General features: G+C 45.0%; 4 protein-coding genes across 11 annotated transcripts in view; 2 read left to right on the top strand and 2 right to left on the bottom strand.

The window, feature by feature from the left end:
• The window catches only part of LOC125763159 (mucin-5AC-like), a 99307-nt gene extending 95528 nt beyond the window's left edge, over positions 1-3779 (top strand). For all 4 annotated transcript variants that reach the window (XM_049426000.1, XM_049425998.1, XM_049425999.1 and 1 more), the window contains one exon: positions 56-3779. In XM_049426000.1, the coding sequence (XP_049281957.1) occupies positions 56-1918 (1863 nt within the window). In that variant the 3' untranslated portion in view covers positions 1919-3779. The remainder of the gene's footprint in view (positions 1-55) is intronic.
• An 8-nt stretch (positions 3780-3787) lies between these two features.
• On the bottom strand, positions 3788-5238 carry LOC125763163 (charged multivesicular body protein 2a). The gene is made up of 2 exons (XM_049426009.1): positions 4445-5238; positions 3788-4382 (listed from the first exon to the last, which is right to left on the bottom strand). Exons 1-2 carry the CDS (start codon positions 4994-4996, stop codon positions 4236-4238), a joined length of 699 nt encoding a protein of 232 aa, XP_049281966.1. The 5' UTR covers positions 4997-5238; the 3' UTR covers positions 3788-4235.
• Positions 5239-5436: 198 nt separating this feature from the next.
• On the top strand, positions 5437-8656 carry LOC125763158 (integrator complex subunit 4). The gene is made up of 4 exons (XM_049425996.1): positions 5437-5554; positions 5619-6376; positions 6441-8046; positions 8122-8656. Exons 1-4 carry the CDS (start codon positions 5507-5509, stop codon positions 8530-8532), a joined length of 2823 nt encoding a protein of 940 aa, XP_049281953.1. The 5' UTR covers positions 5437-5506; the 3' UTR covers positions 8533-8656.
• Positions 8657-8659: 3 nt separating this feature from the next.
• The window catches only part of LOC125763156 (FERM, ARHGEF and pleckstrin domain-containing protein 2), a 28664-nt gene continuing 10199 nt past the window's right edge, over positions 8660-27124 (bottom strand). For 4 of the 5 annotated variants that reach the window (XM_049425989.1, XM_049425988.1, XM_049425990.1 and 1 more), the window contains exon 10: positions 11936-26738. In XM_049425989.1, the coding sequence (XP_049281946.1) occupies positions 14224-26738 (12515 nt within the window). In that variant the 3' untranslated portion in view covers positions 11936-14223. Of the gene's footprint in view, positions 9280-9371; positions 9632-9696; positions 9855-9926; positions 10627-10695; positions 10891-10964; positions 11396-11935; positions 26739-27124 lie in introns of those variants that run through there. The other variant, XM_049425993.1, reaches the window with a different exon arrangement.

Here is a 27124-nt window from a genome sequence, read left to right as displayed (position 1 = left end):
TCCAGCGTGCCGATATGCTCATTTTCTCCATGATCTTTTCCCCCTGTACCGACAGATTTACACACTAACAGTATTAAATGGAGCACCGGAACCGTGGGTGCTAAGGAAGGACCCGAACAGCTCGGAACCAGCTGCACCCGCTTCCAATCTCGATCTCGACACAATTCTCGGAGGATTTCCGGGCTATGTCAAGACGGAATGCTTCTCCTACGATGACAGTGGTTTCGGTACGGATCATCACGCGAAAGACGATCCTCACCATCAACAGCAGCACCAGCACCAGCAGCAGCAACATCAACATCTGCACTTAGTGCAACAGCAACAGCAGCAACATGCCGCGCACCATGCGCAAACACAACCGCAACTACAACAAGTACAACCACAACAGCAGCAAATGCCTGTTACGTCGAGTAACATCGTGCTATCGAGCCAGCTGCTCGACCCGAACAGTGTGCTGGCGTACCAGAACAACAACAACGACTGGCAGATGTCGGACCACAACGTGATACAGCAGGACACGCCGGAGTCCTTATTGCGCAGTGCACTGCAAGGTAAAGGCTACACCAAAGGCACTGGTTTGCCGTTGCCGAATGGAGCCATCACCGTACTACCCGCCACCGGTCACATGAAGGACGATGAGTTGCGGCGAGTGCTTTACTCGGCCGGGGATCCCACTGACTCGCTGGCAGCCTATGCGGATTCTACGCTGGCCAGCACCATGTATGATGAATCGGTGCTACATTCACCTGCCTCTACTAACCAATCGGCCACCTCCCAGCATCAACATCAGCAGCAGCAGCAGATGGTCGCATCCACCGGACAGGTGACCGATCTCGGAGCGAGTGCCGGTCCTGGGACGGGCCCAGGAAGTGTGGTGGTGGATGATATGTTCCTTACGCTTGACGCTGCCTTCCCCGAGGACTACGAAAAGCTGAAGCGGATAGCCACAGAGGTGCAACAGTTTTGTACGGACAATAACAACTACACAGAAATCATCGTAGAAGCGCCTGCGATCGGTAATGGTTGCAATAGCAGTGTGACGCCGAGCAACCTGCTGACTGGTGGGAATCTTTCGCATCACCCAGGACAACATGGTAACATGGGCGTAATGTCTCCCACAGGTGCTAGCGGTCTTACACGGCAACCATCGGTTTCGACAACAACTTCCTCGGACGTGGTGACCACGACATCCACCTCCAAGGCAAAGGCTCCTAGAACGAAGAAGAACTATAAGCGATCTCTCAGCAACAATGCGGCCACTGCGCAGGCTAATTCCAGCAACAGTCCCACTTTAACATGCCTGACCACCAACAACAATAACACGAGCATGAGTAACCTTAACACGATCACCGGTGGTACAGCGATGCTGAGTCCGGGTAGTGTGACCGGTTCCAACGGCACGACACTGCTAAGCACCACCAGCACCAGTACCACAACCACGACCACTGCCACCACCAGTCCCACCCAGTGCGGCAATGGACAACGCAAGGAACGATCGCTTCACTACTGTTCGATTTGCTCGAAGGGTTTCAAGGACAAATACTCCGTCAACGTGCACATACGCACGCACACCGGCGAGAAGCCGTTCGCGTGTTCACTTTGCGGCAAGAGCTTCCGGCAGAAGGCGCACCTCGCTAAACACTACCAGACCCATCTGGCCCAAAAGAACCCGCCCGGCGGTGGGACTGTGACGAAACAGAGCAAACAGAGCCGTCTCACAACATCAATGACCACGACCGATCCTAGCGCAGGAGGACAGTTGCCATCCGCACCCGGTGCCGGCCCCACGGTAACGCCGGTATCACTTGCCGTCACGAACGTTCCCGGACCGCACCCACAGATGGTGATCGCACAAGCGCAGTCACCACCGATGCTGCTCACCAACACCAACACTGCCACGATCGTCGCGAGCCGGTGAACGCCACCGGGAACAAACCATTCCGGAGGCCACACACATCCGCCTAACAAATTTGACTTTGTTCCTATTTTAATGTATTTACGAGCGCACGCAAAATGGCGCGCTCATGTTGGGACGAATCGTGAGAATGTGATAGCGTCGGAAGAAAGCAAACAGGGAAAGGGAAGCCATTTTGGACCTGGAACTCAAAATTGCCTGTGATGATAAGCACGTGTTTTGCCGCCACTCGCATCTCGTCGTGCACCCTTCCCGTCCTTTCCAACTACCGTTTGCGAGGAAAGCTGGAGTGGATAGATTCTATTCTATCATTCGACATTCTTGCCATTTTTATATTTTGTTTAGTGTATAAAATGAGTATAAACGCTGACACAACAGTCACTGCCGCGACACCGTACGTACTTCGTCTGGAATTCGATCATTCCGTCTGACAGATCGTCGGTTCATGATCGTTTAGTGTGTAAGTGAAGGATGGATCGTTTGTCCTTCTATACTATTAGCAGCACACCGTGGGAACTTGCTTCTGCCTTTACACACATACACACACGGATAGAATAGCATCTTAGTAGTAAGTTTACCTTCATTAAGGTTAGCGAATGTTTTAGGACAATTATTGCTTATTTGTCTGGACAACGAGTTCGGTGGACGTGTTGTTTTGTTTATTTTAGAACAATTCCTCCTCCCATTACGTTTACCTCCCTTTCGAACCATTTCGATGTTTCCCTTTCCGTGCTTTCCTCACTGTTTGCCCTTTTGTAGTGTTTTCCTTAAGCCTTGGATTGTAGAACCAAAATTTAATGGTTGAAAGAATAGCAAATGTTTGTTGAAATTAATTGTTAAAATTATTTGTTGACGATGCGGGAAAAAAGATCGCGCGCGATTGTTACCGAAGTGATGCAATAGACGAAACGTCGACAGAAGGAAAAAAAACCACAACTCGATTGAGATTATGTTTGTTGATTTGTTTGTCCTGTTTTGTTGATTCTTCATCTGATGAGATTATCCTAACGATTATTAGTTCGCAATCGAGCGCTAATGAAGTTGACGATTAGCCGAAATTTGCCATTAGTGTGTAGCGAATCAAATTCATAGTAAATTATTTAGTGTTTCGTACGGATGGATGTACGTGATAGTGATGGTTTAGAGATTATTTTACATCATCGTTAACGTGAATGCCTATTTTTTGTTTCTATCTTAATGTTCTGTTGAGCTGCTGTTGGTCATGATCCTTCCAGCAGAGTTAAACTAACAAACAAACACACAAAACGCTTTCTAATTAAGTGTAAATATAGCTACCCGTTTGGACCATTAGTATGTACCACTTCTATCGCTCGTCCTCAACCTAGGGTCTCTAAGGCTAGACCATTTCATTCGCATTAGTTCAAATTTACTTAAACGCACAAAAACTGCCTATGATCAACCTGTTAACCGTCTTGGGCTTTATTCCTGTGTCCTAAAAAAACAACAAAAAAGGATTGGCAATCGTTAACTTAGTCCCGTAAGGTTCCGTACAAGCTAAGTGAATAGTTTACTACATTCATATTTCATATTACGACTATAGCATATATGTAAGCAACATTATAGAAACATTGTTTTTACTATCGTTCAACCTCTTCCGCTAGGTAAATATGTTAAAGTTTGTGTATTATTTTTGTTCAACTATGATAGATATATTTTATTGCCACGTTCAAACTATTGTATACTTTATTTACATCCACATAGATTGTATACTGGCAAAAATGGATGGGCAATCGTCACCCATTTCCATTCCCAATCCTCCACGCTCCGGTGGGCTCAAGCAGTAAAGCATCATTGAGAAAAAGGATACGAATAAAATGTTCTGCATTGCAACACAATTAATTAACGGCAGCGTTTCATTTCACATCGACGTTTGTATTTTATTCATATAGCACTTACTCGACACATAAAGCACAGCGTGAACATGTGATGCAAACAAATTGGTTTTTAAGTAGCAATATTTACTGAGGAATTTTTTTTGTTGAGAAAATTTAATGATAAACAATGAGTACTTAACGACCATGAGGTTTACAGAACCGTTTTACGATACTTTATTCTCATATTTACATTCGCGCGTTATTTACGTTAAGAAAGCAGCATAATAGGGGGGTTCAACTTATGATAAAAAAAACATTCAAACAAAGTATCGTCCTTAACATCCTGGAGTTCATATTGATCTGCTCTACGATCGCAATGGTCAGGATCGCACGTACTTGAGACGAAATGCCTTTCTTCGCATTTTAATATGCGAGCGGCACAGAACAGCAGTGACAATTATAATAATCGAACCGTACGTACTTTGTTACTCTCGTCTGAGATTGTCCAGTCGAGCTTGTAGATCGGCATCCGCATCCGAAACCGGAGATCCAGCTCCGCCGGAGCCACCGGCTGCGCCTACTGCAGCTGCCTGAGGAGTCTTCGCGCCAGACACAGCCAACGAACCTGAGGCCTACAATAAAAAACGAGCAAATTAGAAAGAAATACAATACAAGGAAATCTTGTGGGTCTTACTTGAGGCAATCCGGACAGCTGATCGTTTAACTGAAGACCCAACTCATCCAACACCTGCGACACGATGGCATCGGTTTCTTCTTCATCGCCCTCATCCTCCATCGCATCGTCCATTGCGTCGTTGATCATCTCCTCCTTCATATCCATAATCTCTGACTGCTTCTCGAACTCGTGCAGTATCTTCTGAATCTGTGGCAGGTTTAGCTGACGATTCATGTTGGTCATTGCCTTCGTGACACCCTTCATCGCTTCGCCCATAGCGTTTTGTGATTTCAGCGTTTGTATTTTGAGCGACACTGCCTGAATGTTGGCCTTCATCAGCATAAACTTTCGTACGTAGCGGCGCGTGCGGACGAGATCTTTTGCCATGATTTTCACCGCGTCCATCTGGTTTTCCTTGGCTAGCTTTTTAATATCGGCGATAATTTTCTTCTCCTGCTGTTCCATTTTCATCTTTTCCCGATCCAGATCACGCATTGCTTTGTTGAGCGCTCGCTGATTCTTCCGCATCATCTCATCCGGTGACATCCGCTTCCCAAAAAGCCACTCCATGGTTGCTAAAAGATGTTTGTCCTTTCTGTTTGATGCTCTAACGAAAATCAACTAGCACAATGCAAAACTTTGAGGCCTCTTGGCAGTAAAATGCAATTGTTTTTCTTCGCTCCGCTGCGATTTGTTGTGACTCATCCAAAGCTGATTAGTGTGTGTGACACAGCAGGTTGGTTCGCGGAGGTCATCCGCGATGTGACAGAACAATTGCTATTTATGTGAACTTATGCTGAAGAGCAATATACCTATAACATTATGATACATAAATCTAATCTAATTACTTATATTTTAAGCATTTCTTCATCACACAAAATTTCATTTTCCTCTCATTAAAATTTCAAATTAATGGATTTTATCTCTACTGTCAAAATGTACCAACCTGACGAGATGCTTTCGGTGCATTTGCTGTCAGATGGATGTCACGAAAAAAAAAATATGTAAACAAACCAATTTCATTTACAAAGTGCACAGATTTCATTTGATTACAAAAAAGGCTTGCTTGGCTGCATCACCATGAGCATTGCAATTAAACGCTCCGTTTCTGAATTAGCCTCACTTCCGGTAAGGTCCATAGGTACATTTCTGTGAACGTGTTAGATTGATCCTTTTGAACATTTAACCGCAGGATTCCGGCACAATTGTCCCTCATATTCCGACGCATCGACTGTACAAACGAATCCGACGTAATGCTTGCAAATTCAACGGGACGCTCACGTCCATCCTAGCATACGTTAATCTGCTGGAAGATGCGTCCAGCAATGAGGCTCTTCAGATTCTGCTCAAAATCACTGATTCGATGCATTTCGATGAAAGCGAATTCCCGGACGCACTTCGCAAGCTTGTCGAACACTTTCAGCGTGAACCCGAGTCAGCGGTTCGAGTAAAAATTCTATCTTTGTTTGCTGATTTATCCACTGAAACAAACATCGATGGTCATCACTTAATCGACGAGGTTATCAAGCTATTGAAAGTAGAAAAATCTGCCAAAGTCATATCGCAGGGCTTGATAGTGTTGGAAAAGATTGGCAAATCCTTTACTCCGTCCGTGGCGTACATAAACCAGATGGTGTTCCTAGCAAAGGTAAAGCTGTTCTCGCCCAGCCACAACGTGCAACGTCACGCTATACTGCTGTTGGGGGTTTTTGTACTCCTTTCGGACGCCGAAAAGGAAAGTCTTGAATTAATCGGAAAGTACACCGACTCGCCGGATGCACGTGTCCGGGCACAGGCTTTCCGATCGATGTTGACCCTTGGTGATCGAGGTGTGCAACTGCCTCCGTCTTTGTACTCGCGTGCTTGTGCCTCACTTACAGACGATTATGAGTGTGTTCGGAAAGAGGCTTTGAACATGGTTTTTGAATTAGGTGTGCGTCACTCGGAGGAGTAAGTGTAATGAAGAATCCAAGTCGCATGCGGCTGTTACGAATCTTCTTTTATCTTATTTTAGATTGATAAAAGTTCAGGATTCCGAACAGGAGGTTCGGCTCATCGATGACGCTTTTGGGAAGGTCTGTTCCGCGATTTGCGACCTGTCGATGAACATACGCACACTGGCCGCCGAGCTGCTTGGTGGCATGACCATGGTAAGCGATGAATTCCTTCATCAAACACTGGACAAGAAGCTTATGAGTAACATGCGCAAGAAGAGGAGTTTGCACGAACGAAGTGCAGCACATTTCGCTAGCGGAGAGTGGTCCAGTGGCAAGAAGTGGGCCGACGATGCACCTAAAGAAGTCATCAGCGCGGACTCTGTGTCACTGATGGCGTCCGGGGCATGTGGAGCGCTTGTGCAGGGACTAGAGGACGAATTTCTCGAGGTGCGCACAGCTTCGGTAAACTCAATGTGCAAATTAGCGCTCAAGAATCCACTGTTTGCGGTCACTTCACTCGATTTTCTTGTGGACATGTTCAATGATGAAATCGAGGAGGTACGTCTTCGTGCGATTTACAGCTTGACCGCCATCTCTAGACATATTATCCTGCGTGAAGATCAGCTCGAAACCATGCTCAGCTCACTGGAGGACTACTCGGTAGAGGTTCGCGAAGGACTGCATCTAATGTTGGGGGCGTGTAAAGTGTCCACCAAAGCTTGTCTTACGCTCGTCGTGCAGAAAGTGTTGGACGTGCTGTTAAAGTATCCGGAAGATCGTCTTTCGACGTTTGGCTGTATGCAGCGCGTTGGTCAAAAACATCCGGAGATCTGCATGTCAATCACACCTCAGTTGTTAATGGACCACCCCTTCTTCGATAGTGCCGAACGGGATGTGGAAGATCCAGCGTACGTGTGTGTCTTAATAATGCTATTCAATGCTGCCCAATATCTTCCGGCCATGCTGAGTTTGTTCCCAGAGACCACCATCAAACATTATGCGTACCTGCGAGACACGATGCCGAACTTTGTGCCTCGGTTAGCAGTTGGAGGTAGTAGGAAGGAGCTCAATCTTGTTGGATCAACCGGTTCGAGACAATTCCTGGAGACTCTTCTCAGCAACATTCAGCGTGCTTATTCCGCTCCTCAGGCGAGACAAGCGCTGCTAAAAGCCGCCCAGGATGATTTAGATCGTCTGGCAGAAATTGATCCGACCTTTTCGGGAACAGCCAATTTCACGTCCGTGTTCTTTGGTGCCCAGTTGCAGATGGAACAACTACAGCTGGCCACCACCGGCCTATCGATCAAAGCTCCGATCAAGGAATGTCTACTGCAGTTGATCAAAAAGTGTCTCATGTTGCAGAATCTGTTCTCCAATCTGACTATCGACGACCAGCTACTCGTAAAACAGATGTGTCTTCGTGCCAGCGCCCTCAATCTGGTGCTGATCGTGAAGGATCGTTCACAGAGTGCTCTTGGCCCTTGTCAACTGTTGCTACATATTGCTAGCGATGCGAGCAGTTTTCTGCAGGAAAACACATTGCTGGTGGCTGACACGTTTACCAGCGCGATTCTCACCAAGCTGGCATCGGTAGGCGATCCAAAACCAGGACGCGTGTATCGCGAAATTTTACCGATAGTTCAAACGGCTGCTCCGGTCGTTATTCCACAAATCAACACAAACGTAAGTAGATTATTCGAGGTTTTTCGATAACAACACGCTTCTACAATGCACTACTGCTCGTTTTGTTTCTCGCAGATAAAAATGTGTAAAGCACGAATTATTGAACCAACCGAGTCCTCGTACAGTGCGGAAAACGTCATCAAGGTAACGGCTGGATTGATTGCTGCGGTACCGTTCGTGGCAGAGTTGGAAAATCTTCAACAAAGCCAACGGCAAGATCTGCGGCTCAAAGTAAAGTATCCCGATCAAAATGTGCACATTATCGTACCACGCAAACGCGACTTGAAAAAGGTTATGACGGAGCAGGGTGAAAGCGAATCGCAATGGCGACTACGGACTAAGGTTCTACTGTCGCATGGTGTGTGGACGGAGGCATCGACCGTCGAGATAACGATTTGTCTGTCCGTTAAACCTAACAATGAGCTGGAGCTATGCAAACCGGTCAAGGTGCATTTCGCTCCAAAACCTGTCAAAAGAGGACTGTAAGACGAAACTTTTTGTTTTCAAACATAAGCGTGTGATTAGAATTACTTTTATCTATACGTAGGTTTGAAAAAAAAAACTAAAACTTATTAGATTGCTAATAAAAACAGAAAAACATTAAAGGAAATCGTCTGTTAAGCGCTATCAACTATTGCTCACATTCCCTTTATTAGGGTATAATCATATCGTTTATGCATTCGGCATTTCTTCATATGAGTAAATCCTCTTTTTTTGTTTGCTAATAACACTATTTGCCGATATGAGCTACGCACGCACTTAAAAATTGTTCCTACATGCAGCTCATGTAAAAATTGTAATATAAATATAACACTGTCTCTTCACTAACCGGTTGCTTTCGTTACCACATTCACTTCGTTTTTTGTTCGTGAGATGAGCCGGGACGAATGATGAAATCTTTCATTAAATGCGCAAAACCGCAACAGTTAGCGGAACGGAGGGAACGTTCTGATCGATTAGATAGGATTGTAGATGTTTTGTTTTCTTTTGAGTAAAAATAACTTTCTTCGTGACAAGCGATATCATGCACAAAATTATGGGATCATCATAGGCTCAAAAGCGCCAATCTTTGAAGATTTGTTCCTTGGGCACTTGTTTCGATGGCCACAGTGGCATGTGATGTTTTAGTTAGACTCGTTGTTAGCGTTGTTATTGATAAGATTGTTCGAGTTGATTGCAGGAGACGAGCGGGATTCCTGAATTTGCGTGGCACTTCGGAGCACTTCCATCCATCTTAAAAGACATAAAAATAGCAGTTCATGGTGTTAAAAGAATACATTGATTGCAGCAACTACCCCCTTCCCCTTCGACCTCCAAACGCTTACCGGTTGTACGTATGCTCACTCTCAGCGCGGAAGAAATAGGTGTGGTTTTTGAATGACAGCTTAAACACGTACTCCTTCTGTACCGCATCTTGAATTCCTGGCGGTCCTACCGTATACCCTAGCAGTGGCAAACTTGCGAGGGCTGCATCGTCTGAGTAGCTCTTATAGAAGTACAGACAGAATGATGTCAGCACGACCCAAAGCTTCTGCCAGCCGGAACTGTTTTTAAACTTCCGCAGCAGGTAGCCAGATATTTGATTCTACATTATGCAAAACACGGTTCGATTAGTGAGTGGAACCAAACTTACCCCAGGCTTATACTTACTCGTCCTGAGCGCAGATGATCATCGAGACAAATCGTAACTCCACGATGCCAGCACACATGCAGAGCAGTGTTATTGCGAGGAGATGGTTGCTTTGCTGCCACCTGTTGCACAAGGGCACTGTTCAGGCCGCAAGCTTCCAGATTTTCCTCAGAGGATGCTAAACAAAAGACATGAAAACTAGTCAATGTAGTGTTCTCTCGTAGACAGTAAATTCCATTAATACACTTACTGCATGTTTTGATCGACACAATTGGCAACTGCGTTTGTGGTTTATACTTCAAGCTGTTGGCCGCTTTCGCCAGCTCTTCTAACCAAATCGTTTTCTCGACCGTGGTGCCCGCACTCACAGTGATTGCCCGTTGCCCACCAAATATCACAAACGCGTTGTGTTCTGCGTTTTCCGTCAGCAACGATCGGACGGGTACATGACCGAGCACCTTAAATGTCTGCGTCACTGGTGACTTTACGGCGTACAGCAAAACATCGGAGAATAAGAAGAACATACGTTGCTGCAGGCCACGCTTGGAATGCTTCAGTAGACAGCCCTGCCGGATTAGTTTACGGTCCGGCTGGACCAGACCATCGTACCCATCGATATCGCGCTGAATTTCACATAGCAAGCTGTGATTTTCCGACGCTGTGAGCTCGCGCCTTATGACCTCGGTCGTGCGGGTCAACATCATCAGCGTGCCGTGACAATCTGTACGATCGAAATGATCCTCACCATAATGCGTTAGCAGTAACTCCAACAGTAGCTCGTAGTGCAATAGCCGGTGCAGTGGCTTCAGGATGAAGTAGCTGATCGGCAGGTAGCAAACCTTCTGCTGTTCAAACTCCCGGTACGTGTGCTGGAACTTATCATCGTTATCGTACAAATCGTTCAAACGCTCCAAAATTTCTCGATGGCTCTCTACGTACTCGTCGTAAATCTAAAATGTATAATAATCGTAACAACTCATCAGAGCATCATCACACAGAATTCTAACGTCAGTACGTACAGGCAAAACGACCATGTTCTTCAGCATCACATCGCCAATTCGATGCGTTTCGTGACCTCCACGGCCTTCCCACAGCAATATTCGATGCTCGAGATCACGCAGAAATACGCTGTGATGCTCCAGCATCGACTCAAAATACTGAAACAGAGGTTGTAAATTTTCCAAATCTTCTGGTGTAAGTTCCTCACGAAACCACTGTTAAATAATTAATGAAACAAAAACAATTAAACATACTCCAATAATAACATAAACTTGTTTCTATTGCATACCGTGTTGATTACGTCCAAATCTTTCTTGTACGTTCGCTCCGTCATGAGCAGCTCTTTAGCAAGGAAGTACGCCCGATCGGTAGGCCACTTCTTTTTACGCATTTCTTCATCAATCGAACGAAGTGTTCCACTATTTCCATTACCCACACCGGAAGACGTTTGGCCATTTATTTGCTGGTTTTGGTAGTTGTTGTTGATCATATTTTCATCCACCGTGTGCAATGCACCGCCGTTGCTACCTCCAAAGTGACCATTGTTCCTAGCTCGAGCTTCCGCACTACCCAGATCGTAACATCCCGTATCACCCCGGGACAAGGAATTGTTGTTCGATTTATCCGCAGTGCCAAGAGCCAGCTCGTAGCGGTTGGATGATTGCACAATTTCACTTCGTCGATCTAGTGAAACGTTACCATTGATACCGTGATAATCATCTGTACGAAAGAAATGACATAAAAAACTATTAACTTACACCGTCTTCATCATCACCTCCTACACCTAGGATCGCGTAACTACAGCATATACAAAAATGTTCAATTCTATCTACAAAATTATGTACGTTATTTTATAAATAAATTGAATGCTTTAACAAATTAATATTGCATGCGTGGAGTGGGAACATTGCACATGACGAGGGCTATATAAACAGCGGCAATTGTGACGATAGAATTTACCAACATAAGCGGAAACTTATACTGATTAGGATCGAATAAATTTACTAATAATAAATCTTAAACACTATGAACTATTTATAAAGGCTGGGAATTACATGCGAAGAACAACAACATTTAAATCTAATTAATATTAATGCTTTAAATAGATCGTAAGCATTCGTTATTGCGTACTTCTGATCATTAACTTACACTCTGGCTTCGTCCTATTGTGTTTGCGTAAGTCTACGAAATTGAACTTAGCACATTTGAATATACATAACTCAAATAACAAAATTGAGTCTAATTTAAAACTATCTATGATTTGATTAATTTTGCCTTTATTTATCACCATTACTTATTGCGTGGAGAATTGCAATGGATTCAAATCGGGGATTTTTCAGCCCTTGCAAGTTTGCTTCTTACTGTTGGATGTTGGTTGTAAAACGCGTTAGTACGATGAGCAAGGATGTGTAAACTGTGTGATTTCACTGAAGAATGGTTATACTTGTATGCTTACTTTAATGTCGTTTTCGGTGATCTTGTTTGATTTGCTAAAACTATTCCGATCATGTGATGTGTAAGTCTATCATTGTTTAACTGCTATGTTTGTGAAATGTTTTGCGAAAATTGTCTTTCATGCACTAAACCCTTCGCCTGATACTGACTTGTGATGCCAGCTGTGGCTGTTAATACGTAAATGTTATTTTTTTTGGCAATCTTTTGGCTTTTGCGAGTGTACCTGAACATGTTCAAAAAGTAAAAACTAGATATCATCTTTTTTTTTGTCAACTTTTCGGTTATTTTTTTCTTCGCATCGATTTCACAACATATGTAACTTTCATTTTCTCCAGAACGAGATCATCTCTCTCACGAACAACTAATTTTTGTATGTGTGTTCAATAAGGTTACTCGATTTTCGTATATGGCTCTTCTCTTTCCTTTCATCAATATTCATAAATGCTTAAGTAAACAACATCGTCTATGATAATAACATATTTATCGTGATTCGCATATATGTGTTTATAGAGCAATTTTGTCAGTTTTCCCCTTGATGAATATAAATGGTTAGTCAAATTAGTTTGATACATTAAGTAATTCATTATAAAATATGCCTCCGTTTTGTGGTTATCTTATCTGGCATTTAACTTTCTTAGCTTTGCATCTTGAGTTATATTATTCTAATGTCATTCGCTGTTTTCTGTTTTGGCCTCATTGTTCGGAGAGTAGAACATCCCACCCTTGTCTTTCGGAGATACGGTACCATTCGTCGATTAATATTAATTTAAAATATAGATTTTTTCATTATTCATATAAAGATAATGGTTCATAAATCTAGCGAGCAAAGGATCATCCAGTATTTCATTTTTAACAACAGACAGTTTACCTTTCAATTGTAAACTTATTTAAACATTTCTTGATTAAGGCAAGGATAACAGTGTAATCGTCAAACAAAATACATACTTAATCAGACAAAAAAGAGATGCCCACCCATATCTCCCTTTTACACAGCTTCACATTAATTTTCTGTTTCATTCTGCTTCGCAAATTATTATTTATCATCGTTTCGAAGACAAACACAAAGGGTATGAACACAAATTTAAATATTTGCTCTATCATCAAATTTTCATTCAACATTTCGTAAATGTATGGATGCTTGCAAGTCTAGAACTCTGGATTATTGGAATATTATGCACTTTGCTATCCATTCTTGCTATCTTCAGCTACTCGATATATAACGATACTTCTCCGTTTACTCTATTCTATTTTTTATCTCTTTCCATTTTTGCCTCTTTGTATTACATACGTTTTCGTATCATTTGTAATTTTCGCACGTCTTTTCAATCATTCTTATGACACTTTAGACTATATACTACAACCAATTGGAAAACGTGACGATATTCATAAGATGCGCTACTTCGTTCGAAAGCTTTTTGTATGTAACGGTGGTTGCTTCACATAATCCCTTAATAAGCTAGCTGACTTGTCACCTAATAAATGCAGATTAAAACACAAAAGCCATGATCAACAATTTAGTTCTAATCCCCTCTATCTCACATCGCTAACAGAGCATGGATGCACTTGGAACACGCGAATACACAGTATGGAACATTTTCCAGTTTTTTACACATTGCATATAATATTTGAACATTTCGAGCGCAAAGTAACATCAAAATGGTAGTGTAAACGTTCATATCAAATTCGCAATCAGACAAAACGACACAGACAGTATGCTCATTTGCTCGTTTAAAGTCGCTTCTACTGTTTCGATTATTCCCACCATGCCTTAGAGAATAAGCATCTCTATTAGGGAAAAATAAAATTTATATCCGCACAAAATTATTGCCAACAAATAAGCATCTGAAAGTCTTATCAAATCAAACACTTATTAATTTTTTGCATCACATCAACAGTACGTAGCAAGGGGCAGGATATTGCGTGACATGGAGAATAATATGCGATCAATGGTTTACTGATAAGATTTGGCAAGTTTTATTTCACACATTGGCACTGTAATGTTCCATTGGCATCGTTATTAAACTTTTATACTCGGAGAAAGATCATTGGCAAGTAAGCGCTACAGAAATATCATTCAGCTCATTGCGATTCGTTTAAACAGCATTATCTTGTTCTTCTTCGTCATCTTCGGGCTCTTGAAGATCATCCCCTTCAGGGTCAACTTCCTCATCTTCCACGTAAATCGGAGGCGGTAAGGCTTTCAAATCGAACGCAATAGATACATCAATATTTTTTCCCGACTCTTCGTACTCAAGATGTTCTTGTTGTAGTTGTTGGTGCTGCGATTCTAACTCCACATACCGATGCCGACCCTGTTCCATGCGTCTGGCATAGGAACATGCCGATGATGATTCGTTTTCATAATCGGACAGGAAGTCCGGATAGGGAATCTCTACATTCTTCTGATACCGTGAGCTAGTTCCCGGACCAGCACCGGTGCTACGGTTATAGCCCGCAGCGAAACTGTCTTCGCTCGAGTAACACACATCGTCCGAGAGGCCAGCTTTCGTTTCCGAACAGCTTCCGCTTTCTGGCGTATACTGTACGCCCTGATACTCCAAGTCGTGCTGTTCATCACGCTTCGTCTGACGCAATCGACGCTGGCGTACGGGTTTAATTGGTGGCGATGGTGTGTCCGATTTGTAAAGGTTGGGATTCGTTATATGTCCCAACCGGTCGTATCGCGGGAAGCCCATCTCATCCACATTCTCCGTCATATCAAGTCCTTCAAATTTGTTCGAATATGATGCGCTCGGGTACACCCCGGCCCCATTGCGACTGGGAGCCGCTTCATCTTCATCTGCTCGGTACGTTTCGTCTTCATAATCTTCCGGCAATTGTTCCAGCTCCTCTTCAAAATCTGGATACCGCTGATGCTGGTGATCCATCATTACCGCATCCGATGAACCTGATTCCATTTCTGGAAAATAACCTTCGGAACACTCAGAACTTTCCTGATGCTCTAGCGGGCGATCTAGACGACTCTTCTTCAACGGAACCGTTCGTTTTTTACGATAGCCCCGTGATCGTAACTTCGGATCCTGCGCTCGGTGATCGAGGGAACTGTCCGTATCGTTACCACTTGGAGGGCTCTTTGGCATGAAGTTTCGCGGTAGAGAGCTCTTACGAGGAGGTTTCTGTACAGGCGGCGGCAACTGGTTCGGTGCAATTGGAGGCGATTCCGAGCTGAGGCTACTTGAGTAGTAAGGGGAGCAACGTACCAATTTTTCAGGCCGTGGAAACATTGGTGATGAATTATCGGTACTTGTCGCTTCGCTAGTGTGAGTTGTGGTGGAAGAACTGCCAAGACTTTCTTCCACTATCTTGTTCAGGTCTGATGACACCAGATGCTCATGGAAAGACTGACTGTGACGCATCTTTGTTGTCTTATACTCTCTGATCTGCGACTTAGACAGTGTTTTATCATCGTAGCTATGGTGCTTCACCAGCGGTTTCTCGGCCATCGGTGTTGGACTGGAGGAAGGCAACGAGTCACCACGTGGTGGCTTACTTGGTGCCGAAGTCACAGCTATTGGAGTAAACTCTTGACTTTGATATCGTTCCGTTAGCTTCTCATTCTGTCCGTATAGTTTCTCTGTAAACGTTTCCGTGTCAGATATATCTTGACTTTGATAACGCTTGGACATCATTTCGAGGGACTTTCGTTTGCTGGCACCGTCTTGCGGTTCAACGCGACTAGATACAGAGTTTTTGCCCTGTGGAAGAGGCTGTTGTGTTACGGGCATTCGCTTAGGGCTTTTCTCGATCACATCCACAATCTTGGGCGGTAGTCTCGTAGGACGATCAGGAATCACGTTCGATTCATTCGCCATTTTCGTGCTTACGCCAGTCTCGACAGGCAAGTGTTTCGTTACCTGTAGTTTTGCATGCACTCCAGGAAGATCCTTTCGTCCTTGGTCGGCAGGAGATGCAACCGCGACCTTCTTCACCACCTTTGGTGGTTTCAACGGCACGTACTCGAATGTACGCGTCGGTGTAGCGGTGGATCGTTCGCCGGAGGATGCACCTTTCGCACTACCAGCACCAGCTCCACTTTCCAGCTGCTTCAACGCCTCGACCTGCGCGATTAGCGTGTTACTACTACTGGTCGACCATTCCGTGATGGTTTGGGCCATCTCGGTGAGCGTCAGCGTAGTGTCGTCGCTTTTGGTACCTGACGAGAACTTTGTATCCGTTTCGGAGTTACTGAACGCTTCGTACCGCGGACATCCTCCATTCTCGGATACATTCTCGAGCGAAAAGCGTTTTCCACCGGTATTGTTAGCCTGGTTGGTGTTGCTGCTGGAAAAGCTACCGCTTGTCTTTTCGTCAAGACTCTCGGTTGACTTGTGGACGCTCGAGCTGATTGAGCTCTTGGTATGGTTCGATTTTTCGCTCTTGGCATTACCGGAATGGTTCGACACGGCCGATAGGCTGTCCGAACCCGATAGATTTGCATACTGCCGAACGGTGTTCGTACCGGTAGACCATTCTGAAATGCTAAGACCAATCGAGGTGTCCTCCGAGTGCGAACTGTGCGTGCAGCGCTTTTGCTGAAGTCCCATTTTTACCGTCCCATCCAAGTCTGTACCGAACGAGCTGGTTTCCTCCTCGGAATGCGAGCTGTGGCTGCACTTTTTGCAGGATTCGTTACTTAACCGACGCGGTTCCAGGTTGCGCAATCGTACCGTTTCTTCCATGTACGTGCCGCAAGACGTCGAGAGCATATCGTCGATCGAGGTGTCGGAATTGTTAGAGCTTCGCGAAAACTTTTGCTGCTGCCCACTGTATTCCATACCGCCAGATGACGAAGGTTTACTGTCATCCGGTGAGATCTCAATCTTCACCGTGCCTGGGCCAAACACTTCATCGTTCATGAAGAAATCATCATCCGTGATAGGACTCAAGTTCTGTGGAGACTTCGTTGGTTGCGATATAATAACACGGTCTGGATTCACATCTTTTCCCACAATTCCTGTCGTCGCGGTTCCCATAGCTCGCTGGCTTGAGCACATATCAAACGTTGACTTGAGACAACTGGTCGGACCTAGGGCACCACTTAAACAGGTCGCATTGTCATATGAAACTGTTGCCTCATACACTTTCGAATCTTGCATCGCCGATACTAAATAAGCAGTACTCTCATAAGGGACCACCATCGAGAGCGAAGGACTCGGCGATGAGCCCGACTTCCCGGATAACGAAGATCCAGAGTATGAACCGGATCCAGAGCCAGTCGGAATGTAATCCCTTTTCGGCGGTTCTGGAATTTCATCACCAGCTACTTCCGCATAATCCGGATCGGAATCATCAGATCCTCCGGTTGTAGGTTCTGTGAACGATTCCACCATTACCTGCATCGGGTGCTGTGGTTCATTTACACGGAACGTTTGAACATTTTCCACAATTGGAATGTGTTCTAGCATGCTAGATGGTGGTGTAGGCCAATTCTCAGATTCCAACGACTGTCGCGCTAATGCATGTTCCGTCCAGCAAGGTCTCATCGGAGGCGGCATAATTACACCTGGAGGTCCGCCAATACTTGGATCAAATCGTTCACCCGGTGTGCTGTCGTACGGAATTTCCGGCAAAGGCCAATCTTCTGAATCTTGACTACCACCTCCTGCCGAAAGACACTGCAAATCTGGTTTACTTTCTGTCGCCTTTAAACCAGCACCAGTTCCACCTTCCGTTACATGTGAAACAGTGAACCGTCCGTTCCTCACTACATTGCTCTGATATATTTCGGACAGACGCTCTGCAGCAGCAGAGTCACATGGAATATCCGGCATTTCTGCCGAAGTTCTGCGGTCCGCATCAGAAATATATGCTGGATTCGAGTTAGAATGTAAATCTGAGCTGAGACTAGCTTGATGCTCACTAGAAATAGCGGACTCGTCGTGTACGCTCAAATCTTCCAAGCTTGATTTTTCTGCCTCCGCCACTTCCTCTCCGCTTGATTTCTCCGAGTTCGTACTTCGCTCCGAGATTCGCGACAACGTTCGGCCTACACCGAAGCTAGCTCCATACCCAAGTATATCCACCGGATTGATAGCGATACCGAGTGTGGAAGTCATCTCCGGATAGCCGAACGTCGCCGGAAAATCATTCAACTCGTCTTGTAAGTCGGAATCACTTTCCTTTTGCTCGTCCGGGGACAGTTCTTTTGCATCTTGCAACGGAATTTTCTGTATTTCAATCGTCTCCGTCGCTAGTTCGAAGCTTTCGTAACTTTCCTGTTCCGGTGGAAGCCAATTATCTTCTACGCTTGAGCTGCCCGAGCTTTCAATCGGGTAAGGACGCCATGTAGACACTTGTTCTTTCTGTAGCAGGTCGCCTTTCCGTTGCGCTGCACCCAAAGATCCCGAACTGCTCTCAGTTTCAAATGATCCTAATGATCCTTTCGATTCTAGACTTGATTTAGATTCCAGCGAACTACGATCGCCTCCATCGGCACTCAGTAGTTTCAAAGTTCCCGATTTCAATTCAGCAGTTGTTTGTTGCGTTTGTTTTTCATTAGGAGGAGCCGTGCGACACACTTTCTTGTGCAGCAATGTCGTGCGGACGGGTTTCACTACCCTTGGCTTGGGGATTGTTCCTTCGTTGGCCGTAACAACTCCTGAAGTGGCACCTAATGGGCCAAGTGCAGTGGTACCTCCACCATTGTCTGAACTAGATTCGCTTTCTTCGCGCTGAAGCAACCTTGCAATACGATCTTCCGGAGTTTCTATATCCAACTCCGATCCAGATCCCAAATCCACGGGATACTGCTTCTCGAGCGTTGGAGATATCTTCTTCGTCGGCACTCCATCATCGTAATCTTCCATTTTTAGCATTGCTTCTCGTAGTTCCCTACATTTCATGTGTTCCATTGAGTCCATATCTTGCGATATACCCAACGGACGTGATATAGAGCAGCTTAAGCTTGATTCTTCGTCTAACGATCCCTTGCCGCGTGGTGTACTAGAGTCATGTCTAATTGGACTGGTTTCGTTTTCTCGACTTGAACCTGTGTCTGAGCTCCGTGATCTTTCGATTGATAACCGAAGAAAATCACCACGCCTTTGTGAAGCTTGCTTTTTTTCGGCTTCTTGATCACGATCTACAGCAGACGACCTTGCCATCTTTTCTCGCATCGGGGACACCACATCCGGTTTTTTCTCCGGTACTTGAGGAAGCGGATGATCGAACGCTGATGGCGAGGATCGATTGGATTGAGGTTGTGATAGCACAGGAACATCGAACAGCTCAACAATCACTTCCGATTCAGGCATTGTATAGTCTTTAACATCCTCAATCGTCGCTTGAGATTCTATCTTATATTTCGTTCCTACATTACTCGCCAAATCTTCTTGCTGACTGCTTACTCCTTCGGTGCCGGTGAATTCTTCACATGCGATCGTCACCCATGAGCCAGTTTCATCGCTTCTGCTTCGTTCCAGATTTAGCTTTCCCAAAATTTCCTTCTTATTCTTATCCTCTTCATTTTCCAGTTCGTCCGCTTCAAACTCATCCTCTTCCTCCACAATTTCCGTTTCTTCAATCGACGGTTCTTCATACTCAATAGTGGGTACACGAACAGGCTGTGGGAGATAGCCACCCTCTTTTCCATCAGCATCCTTTAATTCGCTTACTTCTGTAAGCGATTCTTCACTGCCATCCATACCAGAACGTTTCTTTCTATCCGTTGTTTCCTTATCTCCGCCCTCGTCTGATGGTTCAGGTATAGCAGTCGTTGTGCTAACATCTACTGCCTTTTCTTCCGAACGCCTCTTCATCAGATCAAGAGTTCGTCTCTCAGATATTATGTCTTGCATATCCAGTTCAACACCAAACTCTGACACCGGTTGAGAAAGTGCACGTCTCTCCACGGCTTGCTGTTTATCCTTCTTACTATCCTTTGCTGCAGAAATATTACTATCAAGGCTCTTGCCCTTATCGAAACGCGACGACGGACGATGATCTTCGGTCGATTTGCTATCGCTGTCCGTAGTGGACTTTCGTCCTCGCCCGCTGGGAGAGACACCACGATTATTATCCGAATCAGGAGAATCCATCTTGGAGGAATAGTGCACATCCACTTTGACAATTTCTTGTTTCCTGCCCATCATTACTCCGTGACCTGTACCTTCCGAGTCCGGAGAGGTAGCATCACCACCACCGTACGAAGATGCACTGCTTTCCGTGTAGTTTTGATCCAAACTGCGAGTCTTGTACTCAATATCCAAGTACTGTGGTTCGGACTTTTTCTCCAAACTTTTCGATTTACCCTCCATACGCCCCTTGTGTACAACAGATCCTTCGATTTTCTGTTTTAGCTCCTGACTTCTGTTCAACCGCGTCGGGCTCTTGATTACGATGCTGCTCTCGTCTGCAGAACGATCCGAATGATCGTCAAACGATTTACTTCGATCATCGAAGCTACGGCTAGCCTTGTCCAGCTTTTCAACACTTTTCTGATCTTCGAAGCTACGGCTAATCTTTGCCAGCCCGCAGTCCAGCTTTCTCGGTGCTTTAGCAATAAACACATGATCCTCCGGTTTTGATTTTATATCCGCGTCGATGATAATCTTATCACCTTCGGTCTTAACTGAAATCTTATCCTCCGGCGCAGGAAACTGAGGCAACTGATCCTTTACCGGGCTGAGCATGTTGATGGTTTGTTTCATGGCCGATTCGTACAGTTTTTGCTGCCGCTCCTTACGCCGAGCCCGCTCTAGTTCGCTTTCTTCGGTAGACTTTCGCTCTCTGCTACCCAGACGCTTTAACTCCATCTTTTCTAATGATTTTGATTTTTCTTTCGCACTCGATCCTTTTCCTTTGCCCAACGCTTCTTGACTTTTCGTTCGGAGCATGTCATTTGGCGATGTAGATTTCTTCACTTCATCCGAAGAACGTCTCTTTGGTTGGACAAGTTTTTCCGAACCTTTCGGACTGGTGGACTTACGCTGTGGCTTAATAGCAACCCCACCTCCTGTTGGCGTTTGAGTGCCACTGTCCGTCTTTTGACGCGCTTTTCCTGTACTTTCTACGCTGCTAGCGCGACTTATGGCCGGGGACGTTTTAATAGAGCTGTTGCCCGAGCTGAAAGGTTCGAATTTGTACTTCGGTATTTCCAGAATCAGTTGATGCCCGCTTTTAAGCTTAGTTTTCGTTTTACGCTTTTCTTTTATCTTCACTCCCTGTAGTTCGATCTTCTCAATGTACTTAAGGCGGTCCAGCAACTCCAGCTCATCTGCATCAATCCGGACACACTTACGTTCTTCTTCCGTCGTCGATGTTTGGCGCGAAATTGTCGGATCACGGACAACGATTGCATCACCGTAGGAATGAACTGAATCTTCCTGCTCTTCTTCTTCGATTACGGAAGCTTTCGGCGGTTTCTGCTGTTGCAATGGTTTCACTTCTAACACTTCTTCCTCCTCTTCATAGCCCACCGTATCATCTTTCGAAGAGAACGCATTCATCGGAGGTAATTTATGAAGCGAAATTACCGGTGTATCGAGACTTTTGGCGCGGCGACCAGAGGTGGGAGATTCTTGCGCCTTCTGACGCTGTAATGAAGCAAATGCGGATCCCTCGCTAAGGTTTAAACGAGCATGAGCAAACAAGATTGGCGCGTGTCCCTTCGAACGCATTACAATTGAAGAATCGATTAGCTCTTCAATTAGTTTCGTTCGAGAAGGTGATAATTTGGTCACCGTTCCGTCCTCCTTGCTCTTCCTTACTGCAGTTTCCGATTGTTGTTTTGAAAACCCCAAACCATCCTTAGATTCGTCCATATCATTAGTGGATTGCACTTCCATTTGTGACGACTCTGTTAGGGTTTTGTCAGCCATATGGTTTACTTTCGAAGACTCGATTGTCTTAGTTTGTTGCTTTTTCTCTTCATCTTCTGAACTTGGAATAGAGAACGATCTTTCCGAAATTCGTCGCAGCTCAGTACTAGTGAGCTGAGTCGTTTCAAGTTTCACCGTATGGTAACGACTTTCTAGTTCCGCTAGACGACGGCACTGCGGTGGTGATCCTTCTATCTCCGTTGAGCTCATAGTTTGTCCCCTTGCCCACGCATTCGATGCCATCTTGCTTGATTCATGCTTCAAGATCGGTTCTATTTCTTTGCGTGATTGAGGTGGGGAAAATTCCAGCTTTGTTGGCATGGCTTCCGCGGATCCAAACACATCGTCCGAATCGAGGCTTTCATCGTCTGATGAAAAAGAAGTGATCCGTGTTTTAGCATTGCGCTTTGATTTACCGCATTTTGTCTTAATAGGAGCGACTCGTGTTTTGACCACTCTTTTCGGTACGGCCAACTCGACGGTCTTTTTATCCATCAATAAGTAAGGAAGGTCCACTGGTTTCGCTTCGAATTTTCTTTGCTGTTGTTGCAGTTGTTGTTGGGCGGCATTGCTATCCGTCTTTGAGCTTGTTGCTGAATCACTCTCAATTTGACTCAGTTTACTATTCAGTTGCTCTAGCATTAATGGATCCATGCGCTTCGTTATATCTCGCTTCGGGCTGCTAGCTAGCTGCACCGTTTGCACCGTTTTATCCACTTCCAATGTTACTGGGTCAACCTTCGATAAGTCAATATTCTGCGTAAACAAGAAGCCCTGTTGATCGTTTACTCCGATTTGTTCTATCAGCAGCTCTGTATCATCCTTCACTCTGAGCAAATTTTCCTTCGATCCTAGGAAAGAGCTTGCGTCACCTTTTCCACCTTCTTGGGTCAACAATAACTTGGGTGATTTGGGAGATTTGGGTGACTTTGGAGATTTAGGACTTTTTGGCTTTGGATAGCTACGATGAGGAGTTGTCTTACATTCTACCAATGGCGAAGGGGCGGTCCCATTCATGACATGCCGCTTGTGCAGCACATAAGGAATATCATCCTTCAGTACGGTTTTGTGCGAAGAACGACGCTCTTGATAATCTTTGAAGAAACTTTTCGGCATCTCAAATCCATTCCTTGGCAACTCAACCACGTCTGGTATCACGTTCATATCGTACGTTTGTGGCAGTTCAAAATGACTTCCATGTGATTTACACAGCGGTGGAGCGCTTGGAATTTGCTTGTAAAGGTATTCTTCTTCGCTTGAATCCGCCGGTGTTAGGTCGATAGATTTCTGATGCATCAGTGTATGGCGACGCGAGTTCGGGCCTAAACGAGGCCGATTAGCTAAAGAGTTCGGGTCTGACTTTGTTCTTTCAACTGTTGCATGCGCATACGGTGGAATACCGCTAATGACCGATGTTTCTAATCCAACCATTTTAGGCGTATACTCTTCGAAGTGAGTCTTTGCCATCAGCTCTTCTTTTCGTGTTTTCTTCGGTAGAATATGAGGAGATTCAATTTTTTGCTTGTCAAATTCCGACAGTAGTTCCGGTGTGAGAGGATAATCTGGGCTAACCTTTGCTTTTGCCTCTACCATAATTGCTGTTGTGGGCGTTTCTTCGTTTAAGCTACTGGTAAGAGATTCAATCTTCTCTTTGTCAAAGCTAAAAATGTTTTCGCTGTCCGATTTCTTGCGAAAAGCTCGTGATCTATCGATGCGCTGACTTTCTGTTATGGCCGTTGGCAAACCTTCAATTTCCTCCGGCCAAATATGTGTCGTTTTAGGTGGTTGTTTTTCGATTGGTTTCGGCAAAGCCGTTGGGAGCACTGGTGAAGGGGATTTGTATGCCGAATATCCTACCGAGCGTGAGCTTCTCTCCAGCTCCACATTTTGCAGGCTGATTGAGTGAACATGTGAAGTTTTGCTGCCTCCTCCCGTAACGTCATTTCCAACACTATTCGGCTTTGTCTGAGCGCTCGGAAATGTGGAAGAATAGATCTGATTATCATAAAAACTAGCCGCCGTTGTAGAGATGCCGTTTTTTGTCATTGCCATTCCATCTTCGTCGCCCACCTCAATGTGTTCATCCGAGTGACTCACTTTGGTACGGGAATAAATTTCATCCGACATATCACCTCCATCGACATCTAGCTCATGCTCATGTTGCTGCTCGCTGGCATCGTAGTAATCACTTTTCGAGTCTTGGCTGGAGTTTCTGGAGCTGCTGTCGAATCGTTTCGATAGATACTTTGCCTTCTTGCTCGTGGTCGTAGGCATTTCGTAGTTCTTCGTTAGTAGTAAATCCATACCTCCGAAGCAATCTTTGGAGTCCTGACTGGAAGCGCGTGAATTGAAACCCGAGCCTGATTTGCTCTTTAGTGTTTCCCGTGACTTCTTGTTACTATCCGTGTGATACACACTGTCCTTCGATTTCTTGCTCGAACCACTGCTCTTGGACAGTTTGGATTCGTAATAATCACTGCGTGATTCTGGGCTCGACATACGCGACGATCCTCCCATGGCCATTTTAATTTTCTTGTAGAAGTTGCCATCCGACTTAACACACAGCTTTTCACGCGGCAAATCTCTTGGGTCTTCCATCAAAAACATATCGTCGAGATCATCGATATCCGGAGCACTTTTGCTTTTCGCCTCCAAACTCGAACAATATCTCGAGAGACGGGAAACGTGATGCGAATGATGGCCTGAAGAATGTTGTTGGTCTGGAATGCTTTCATCATCCGTCGGGATGTAATTACCCGAGTCCAGTGAGCAGGATCTTGTATGAGCCTCCGAATCACCTTTGAACTTGTAGTACAATTCATCGTCGGACTTTTCAAGCAACTCGTAGCTGTCATGCGAAAGATCATCTTGTGAACCGTATTCGTAGTTTGAATAGAAATTATGGTTATTGTGTTTGCGATAACTGGTATGATCGATGGTATTGTAAGTTGTGCCAGGGTAGCTGGATGAGTACACTTTTCCTTCGTTTGCCAAAATGTCCTGACTCACCTCTACCGAGTAGTTCGATTTTTGCACGTACATCGAGTGGCGTGAGTCATCGTAGCGTGTCACAGGGCTATCGATTCGATCAGACGTCAAGAATTCACGCTCCATTAGTGAAAAATCGGCTCGCCCGGTTGAATCGTAGCCGTAATCACAAAGCTCCTTGCACGAGCTGCTTCTCAGCCATGCTTCTTTAGAGGCATCTCTACTATCATCACGCTGACGTTGATAATTCAAATAATCTTCCTCTTCGAAATCATCTTCATAGTTCTTGTACTGTACCGTCGAGTAAATGTTGGCATTCGACAGTTCATACTCGAGCCGTTCCGAAGACGTTTTCTTACTATTCATTGGATCATCCGATTCGTTGCCATTACTTTTTAAAAGTGAAGAATAATGCAAATAATCATTGGTTACCTTCGATGAGCTAGGGAGATTGTTTAACGAATGATGTCCGACGTAATTATGCTCACCGGAACTACCAGCTCTACCAACACTGGCCACCCTTCCATCACCCCCACTGTAATTAGAATCGATCGATTCGATCTTGGAAAGTTGCGAGTTACGCGGTAGGGAATGCGAAGTTCTTGGATGAATTGGTGGCGGATTAGAACAAGAATATCGTTCATCATCGTCTGTTAGTCCATTCTTATGCGTGATCGTGGTGGCCAATGAGTGTGAATTCGGCGATTGTGAGTAATGCTGCTGACTGTGACTGAAGTAGTCCGACGTATCGGAATATCGATTATTACCGCAGTATTCATCGAAATGGGCTGAACGATTATACATCTCACCTGCACTTGCCGAGTTCAAAGGTCCGGCACTAGTTTCGTTCAACTTGTTTACGTTCGTACTTATATTCGTATGACTATTATAGTTCCTAATGCTATCGTCTATGAATTCATCACTAAAGTGTTTACCAGGGTAATGTGTGTTCGTTTTTAAGGTAGCAACTTGCACAGTAATCTGCTTTTGCTGTTGAAGCTGCTTATTTAGTTTACTTTTCCTATCCACTGTCGCGTACAGTTCGTCACTGGGAACGGCCTTCGGAGCACCGCCGCAACTACCATTTGCATTTGTGTCATCCATACCCCCACCGCTACTGCCAGAAGCTAACGCTTTAATTTGTGTGGCCGTCGCATAACGGATATCAATTTCATCGTCATCCTCATCGTCTTCCAGGTAGGGACGGCGGATCGCATTCTCGTCTTCGACTTCATCCATAATCTCATCGTCTTCTTCACCCTCCTCGCCTTCGTCACCTGCGCCAATGTTTTTACGAGATTCTACTACTAATCCACCGCCGCTACCACCAGAAGTGGTTGACTTTCTGTGACGATACAAATCATTGATATCCGAATAGATGACATTATCCGGTGCCTCGTCCGATAGATCCGTTCCAGTGCTTACAGACTTAGACATCGAATAGGTACTCGTATTGCTATAACGGGCTAGTGTGGCACTGGGGTATTGAGAGTTGCTGGCTCCCACCGTTAATGCCGCCATTCCCGACCCCGAGGCCACCCCCGGCAGTAGCGCTGAAGAGCGCCTGGTGCGAGTGTCCAGCGGCAATAAAACACTCTCCCGGCTGGTGGAGGAGACCGTTGTCTCCCCCATAGAACTGCTGCGATCCCCCGGTTGGCCCAGCGGCCCGGCTGAGGCTCGACGCTGCTGTTGCTGCAGCAGTTGCTGTGGCTGCGTGGTAAATCTGTGGCTGCGATGAGTGTATTTGGGGGACATAGTGGCATAGAGGCGGTGGTTCAGACCTAGGATATATTTGATTTGGGAACACGGTTACGATCGGTTTTCCTTCCTGCCAATGTTACATTTTAGAAAATCAACTAAAAACTCAATCATAACACTTAACTAATAAACAAACGTTAACTAAAATAAAGTATATGTATGTAACAACAAAACGAACATTATTTTTCCACCGCTACTTAAAATATCGTACTTATAATTAATAATCATAAATTAATTGTAACTCATATAGCTCTTCACTTCCACGGGCTAGTCACATATATGTATAGTATAACCGATAATGCACAGCTCAATGTCATAACAAACCTTGTGCATTAAAATTTCCACTAGGCCATGCTCCATTTATGCAGGACTCATTAATTAGCCTGCAAGGTACGGCAACTCAAATCGA

The sequence above is a fragment of the Anopheles funestus genome, chromosome 2RL (assembly GCF_943734845.2).
Source record: "Anopheles funestus chromosome 2RL, idAnoFuneDA-416_04, whole genome shotgun sequence".
Taxonomy (NCBI): domain Eukaryota; kingdom Metazoa; phylum Arthropoda; class Insecta; order Diptera; family Culicidae; genus Anopheles; species Anopheles funestus.
This window is presented reverse-complemented; position numbering and strand designations above follow the sequence as displayed.